General features: G+C 38.3%; 1 protein-coding gene across 3 annotated transcripts in view; it reads right to left on the reverse strand.

The window, feature by feature from the left end:
* The window catches only part of TTC7B (tetratricopeptide repeat domain 7B), a 274,767-nt gene that overhangs the window by 148,406 nt on the left and 119,167 nt on the right, over window positions 1-7,194 (reverse strand). For all 3 annotated transcript variants that reach the window (XM_025392642.1, XM_025392641.1, XM_025392640.1), the window contains exon 7: window positions 3,779-3,951. In XM_025392642.1, coding sequence (XP_025248427.1) covers window positions 3,779-3,951 — 173 coding nt within the window. The remainder of the gene's footprint in view (window positions 1-3,778; window positions 3,952-7,194) is intronic.

Consider the following 7,194-nt stretch of genomic DNA (forward strand, 5'->3'; position numbering starts at 1 on the left):
TAATCAAACTGATTCAAGAAGAAATAGAAAATACAAATAGACCCATAATAAGTAAAGAGACTGAATTAGTATTTAAAAAAAAAAAACAAACTTCCTACAAAGAAAGCCTAGGTCCAGATGGCTTCACTGGTGAAGTCTACCAAATATTTAAAGGATTAATACCAATTCCCCACAAACTCTTTCAAAAAGAAGAGGAGGGAATAGTCTCCAACTCATTTTATGAGGCCAATATTACTTTAATAACAAAACCAGACAAAAACATCATAAGAAAACTGCAGAATAGTATCTTTTATAAATATAGATGTAAAAATCTTTAACAAAATATCAGCAAATAGAACCCAGCAATAATAAAAAGGAGCATACACCATGACTTGGACAGGGATGCAGGTTGGCTTAATGTGTGAAAATAAATTAATATGATACACCACAGCATTAGAATAAAGGACAAAACCCACATTATCATTTCAATTGATGCAGAAAAAGCAGTTGACAAAATTCAACACCCATTAATAATAAAAATAACAAACTAGAAATAGGAAGCCCTTTTCTTAACCTGATGAAGGGCATCTACAAAAGCCCATAGAAAACAACATACTCTGTAAAAGACTAGATAATTTCCCCTGCCTGAGATCAGGAATGAGACAAGGACATCCATGCTTGCCACTTCTATTCAACATTGTACTGGAAGTTCTAGCCAGGGCAGTTAAGGAAGAAAATAAAATAAAATGCATCTAGGTTAGAAAGGAAAAAATAAAACCATCTATATTAGTATTAATAGATGACACAATCTTGATGTAGAAAATTGTAAGGAATTCAAAAAAACTATTAGGACCAATAAACAAATTCAGCAAGGTTACAGTATACAAAATCAATTTACAAAATCTGTTGTATTTCCATATACTTGCAATGAACAATCCAAAAATGAAATTAAGAAAACAACTGTATTTATAAGAGCATCAAAAAGAATAGCGCACGTTTGCATGCACACATGTGCATGCACGCACACACGCGCGCGCACACACACGCGCGCGCACACACACACACATTTAGGAATAGGCGTAACCAAAGAAATACAAGCTTTACATCCTGAAAAATACAAATCATTGTTTAAAAAAATTAAAGACAACCTAAATAGATGGAAAGATATCTCATGTTCATGGATCAGAAGACTTAATATTTTTAATATGGAAATATTCCTCAAATTGATCTACAAATTCAATGCAATTCCTATTAAAATCCCAGCTGCCTTTTTTTTTTTTTCCAGAAATGGACAAGGTAATTCTAAAATTCATATGGAAATTCAGGGGCTTGGGAGACAGGAGGGTGACAGCTAAGAGGTGCTGGGTTTATTTTGGGGGTAATAAAAATGTTCCAGTCATGGCGATGGATGCACAACTATGCAAGTATATTAAAAGCCACTGAATTGCACACTTTCAATGGACGAATTGTATAATATGTGAATTATGTCTCAAAAAACAATTTTTTAAAAAGCTGACACGTGTGAACTGAAACTTGTGACTCAGTAGCCAGTGCTACTATAGGAATGCTCCCTTTAATGACTGTATTTCCTGGAGCTGCATTTTGCTTCTATAATTCTCTTTGTACACATGGGAAAGGTGACATTAGAAAAGCGACAAAATCTGAGGGGTTCAGGAAATGGAGAAATGGCCAGCACTGTAAGCTTCTCTGCCTTCAAGGGGTGAGGCCACACTGGATGGCACCCAAAGAGACACAGAGTTCCAGCCATGTGTCAAACTGGACTGGGGGAAGAGGGTGAGAAAGGAGGTCCTTAATACACTTGGCACCTTGGTTATTAAGAAGCGTCTAAAGCAGGGGAAAACTCTAGAGTCTATTTTTATGATATAAATATCACTTAAAAATGAACCCCAAACCTACTTCTAAATAGTTAATAATGAGGGGTCAGCATTTTAAAAATAAGAGCATCGAAAATTGCTAGAACAGATATTTTATGAATCCAGATAAGGACTAAAGAGTAAACACAGATTGTGAATTAAGCAAACTCACATGGTTCAACAAGGCTGTAGAAAAGGGGGATGAAAACTAAATTAAGATAAGCCTAGGGAAAAAGCTAAGAATACGCAAACTCATCTGAATCCATGTAAGAAACACAAACTTGAACAAGAAGGTGACGAGAGAGAGAAATGCAAGGGTCAACAGGATTATTAAGAGATGGCAACCTTGAAGAAATGCCAACTCCTCTGAAAGTACAATTATTTTCAGATGTTTGAAATCTTGATCTTCAGATGGAGAAAGTGTCTAGTCATGCCATCTCTATTAGTGCTTTCTCTGGGACTTCAGAAGCTGCCACCTCATCATCTCAGCTGTTTTTCTAATTTGAAAACATGGAAAAGGTCTTCAATATTTATTCATGTGTGTTCCCCTTTCCTTCACACAGAGATTCTGAAAAGCCAACATGTCTTGTCCTTATAAGAACAGGCAAAGGCCAGGGTGGTGGCTCATGCCTGTAATCCCAACACTTTGGGAGGCCAAAGTGGGCGGATCACCTGAGGTCAGGAGTTCAAGACCAGCCTGGCCAACATAGTGAAACCCTGTCTCTACCAAAAAAATGCAAAAATTGTCCCAGCGTGGTGGCTCACACCTGTAATCCCAGCACCTTGGGAGGCCAAGGCAGGCAGATCACAAGGTCAGGAGATCGAGACCATACTGGCCAACATGGTAAAACCCCATCTGTACTAAAATACAAAAAATTAGCCAGGCATGTTGGCATGCGCCTGTAGTTCCAGCTACTTGGGAGGCTGAGGCAGGGGAATCATTTGAACCCAGGAAGTGGAAGTTGTAGTGAGCCAAGATCACGCCACTGTACTCCAGCCTGGTGACAGAGTGAGGCTCTGTCTCAAAAAAAAAAAAAAAAAAAAAAAAAAAGCCATGTGTGGTGGTGTGTGCCTGTAATCTCAGCTACTTGGGAGGCTGAGGCAGGAGAATCACTTGAACCTGGGAGGTGGAGGTTGCAGATTGCACCACTGCACTCCAGCATGGGCAACACAGTGAGACTCCATCTCAAAAAAAAAAAAAAATTTAAAAAATTTAAAAATGTAAAAGAACAGGCGAAGATGGGAATTCAAGACTTGAATGGGAGGCATTGAGAATGAGTCAACAACCATTCCAGCCTCCCAGCCCTTCTCCTTGTCTCTCCCTCCTCTGTCTGGCTTCCTCTGGCCTGGGGAAGGCTCATGCTAAGACTGTAGTGACTCTCTGACCCATTTTCCTCCAAGGTGATCAAGTCTCAAATATAAAACTTAAAAAAGATAAAGAAGTTCTAAAGAGACATCACCTTCCAATCACTTGAAAATATTAGATTCTTCTTCTTACATCTAGTTCCATTTAGAACAAGATTTTAAGCAAAAGGATCAAGGAAATGCTGAAGAAATGTTAGAAGGGTGAGACTGATGTTAGATGTCAGATGGCTTGCAGATAGCTTTATTTCTGATTGCTGTCTGATGCTGAGGTCTTATAATAAATGGAATGAAAATTCCAAAAACCAATAGTGATGGCTGCAAATGGCACCCAAGCACTGAGATGAGAACTTTCTCCTACTTAAAATGTCCCTGGTAGTGCACAGATACTTGCTGAAGATATAAAAAGTAATGAGGAATCTCTACTAGACTGGAAAACGAGACTTGTTCATTTGATTTTCTTTTAGGGAAAAAATCTACTCTTCTACTTCTCATCATCCTTGAATTTTCCCAAGTTTCCCTCCCATCCCATAGCCTACAAGTGAGGACATCAGCTTTCATACTTCTCTCCTGAGTAGACACGGGCTCTCCGAGTGAGAGTGTAGGTTTTTGTGTTTGCTCCTTTGCGGAGAGGATCGTCCAGAGGTGACTGGCATGGTGGATCCTCCAGAGGGTTCCAGTAGCTCTGCTCACACATACCCCGCAACAAGATCTCTGCCAGCTGCCTGGCTATTGTCTGGGAACATAAACGAGGAAAAGCACAGCCATGAATCTATTTTGTATTAGTCATTCATTCAGTCAGTCAATAAATATTTATGTCATCACATTGTGCTAAGCACTACTGCAAGGCTCATAATTAAAATTTTTTCTTTTACGATGGTAATTGTACCAGTTTATGACAAGAAAAGAAAACATGATTCACTAAGATGTTCGAACACTTAAAAAAAAAAGGTTCATGTACTTCAAATGCTGCCCCATCAGTCACACTCTGGAATACTACACATATTTTATACCTGAAACAACTGAAACTTTTGGCTAAGCCCTTTCCCAAGAGCTCTTATAAATAACAGGTGAGCTGCAGATATTAGCATCACTAATGATGTGTGCTAAACCTCAAACCTGGCAAAAAGCTTGTACTCAGCTTAGATAATGCTATCCCTGAAAAAATTATCCTCACTGAAAATCCAGTGTCTACTGTAGACATCTTCTTTCTTAAATGTACCAATGGCAGGCCCTGTACGTCCCACCTCCAAGGACTCAGCACCTGAGTGTCTATTCTCAGCACATCCTGGGCTCCTGGCCCGGAGATTCTCACCTGCCTTGTGCAATAGGGAAGGCAAAGTGGGAACATGGTTCCGATCAAGAAAGACCTTTCTTCAAAGCTGGATGGGTATCCCCTTCTGCACAGTGAAAACCCAGAAACATCTGGATCCTGTTCTCCAAGTTAGATGCAGATTAATAAGCTTTCCCAAACTTCCGTAACTCCACTGCCTAAAACAGTACCATGTATAATATAATGTATGGGGGGAAAGAATGCATGGTATGTACTAAGAAGTGTTTTGTTGACTGATGCATGTCAGTTCACTTAGCTTATAATCTTCCAGTAACAAAGAAGAGGATAAGTAATTTTTAGAAATTCCTCTGAAAAGAGAAGCACTGCATCCCAGGGTAGTTCACTCTACCCATGGTCAGCCAGAGGAGGCCCCAGAACCCAGCATGGTCTTCCACCAGGTTTCAGCACTCTTTGAAGATGCAGACAAAGACTGCTGATCTTCTGAGAAGGAGCCTTTTTTAAAAAAATAAGTAAATGTTTCAGAAGAGGGCTTTGCTAAGCTTTCATCCATATGAAATCTCTTAAAACACCACAAGGAAAGTTAAATCCAACCAAATCACTAACAGAGTGGTTTCTGATAACCACTGGGTAAAGGCAAACTTTCTTTATCATTCCCAAGTAAGACCCACTGGCATTAAATGTCTACAAAAATGTGAAATTAAATGCACTCTGATCATCCCCAACTGAGCAATCTGTAAAGATCTCATAAGAACACAATTTTCAGGACCTAAACAGCTCCTGAACTGTTTTCTTAAGCCTTCCATTATAGTTTCATTTTGATCTCATTGCAGTCATATAAGCTAATGACTTTTGCTGGAAACTTCAACTGGCAAAAATAACTTCCACTCACTACAGCTGAGAAATAAATGTTAAAAGAAAAAAAAAATGAACAAGGAATTTCATTTTCTGAATATATTTGCCATGGAGGGATTTTAAAGTTGTAAAAATTTCTGCCCTAAACAGTTTGCTTGTTCACTACTAGATAGCTCATGCTAGGTCTCATTTCTCCTCAGGGTATTAACCTTCCTGAGAGATTTTTTTTTAATGGGGTTTTGATGTGATTGCATATTTTAAAGACATCGCTTCATCAGTGCTCTACCTATTAAGAAGGCCATTTGGTTATGTCCACTGAAAGCTCAAATGAAGTTCAGAAAAAAATGATAAATATGAGATTACCAGCAAGATCACCAATATCTAGCATACTTTTTACACTCAACCTACATTTAGCCTGTAGTTTAAATGCATCAAATTGTTGGTAACTATAAAATAAATTCAGAATCAAAGGAGAAAAAGGTGGGAAGTGGGCCTGAAATAAGACCTGGATGTTTATGTACAAATTTGGTCATGAAATGCCCTTTGTGTGTGTGTATGTGTGTGTGTGTGTATGTGTTTTAAAACTTGTGGTGAAATTCACATAACATAAAAGTCACCATTTTATTTCTTTAAACTGCACAATCCAATGGCATTTGGGACACTCACAATGTTGTGCAACCATTAGTACTATCTAGTTCCAGAACATTCCAGAACATCACCCCAGAAGGAAACCCTATATCCTTTAGGCAATCACTCCCCACTTCCCCTCCCTCTCAGATTCTGGGAACAACCAATATGCTTTCTGGCTCCATGGATTTGCCTATTTTGGTCATCTTATACAAATTAAAGTATGTGATATGGGTCTTTTTGCGACCAGCTTCTGTTACTTAGCATAAAGTTTTCAAGGTTCATCCATATCATTGTGTATGTATCAGTACTTCATTCTTTTTTATGGCTGAATGATATTCCATTGCGTGGATATACCACATGTTGCTTATCCATTCATCAGTTCTAGACATGTGGATTGCTTCCACCTTTTGGCTATCATAAATGGTGCTGCTATGAGCATCCATGTACAAGTTTTTGTTTGAACGCCTGTGTTGTTTGTTTTGAAACAGGGTCTCAGGCTGTCACCCCGGCTGGAGTGCAGTGGTGCAATCACCCATAGCTCACTGCAGAACACCTGTTTTTAATATTTGGAGTATATATCTAAGAGTGGAACTCTTGAAAACATACTTTAAAATCCTTCTCTGCTATGATCTCACACCAGATAGTTTACAAAGCAACTTTTCTACCTCATAAGAATACTATAAATTTGCAATTATCAGCTAATCTAAAAATATCATAGTTATTAAGGCTGATGGAAACACTGCTTATGAATGTCATTAGCTGGAGAAACTTTCTAATGTCCAATGTAAATCAAATCAAGAAACCAGTGAGAGTCGACAATATGAACAAATGCTCTATACTTAAGCAATTTTGAAAGACTGACTTTTTAAATGCGCTTTTAAAACAATTATGAAAACACTTGCCAATTCAGTCAGTTACTTTCATCATGCTTCCAAATCTTGGAAGAACCTGTTCATATTGATCAGTTGGGAAGTTTTATGAAATACTGAGAGGAAGTAAATTTGAGAGAAAAGACAACATTCTTGTAAGTTCTTTTGCCTTGAAGAACCCTAAAAATGGAAATATTTTGTTTGAACTTCTTAAGGCACTTATATATCACATAGATATATAAGTAAATTTTGAAGGCAACTGAGCTCTTGGTGGTGGTGATGACAGGGTGTGTGTGTGTGTGTGTGTGTGTGTGTGTGTGTGTGTGTGTGTGTG

The sequence above is a fragment of the Theropithecus gelada genome, chromosome 7b (genome assembly GCF_003255815.1).
Source record: "Theropithecus gelada isolate Dixy chromosome 7b, Tgel_1.0, whole genome shotgun sequence".
Lineage (NCBI taxonomy): Eukaryota > Metazoa > Chordata > Mammalia > Primates > Cercopithecidae > Theropithecus > Theropithecus gelada.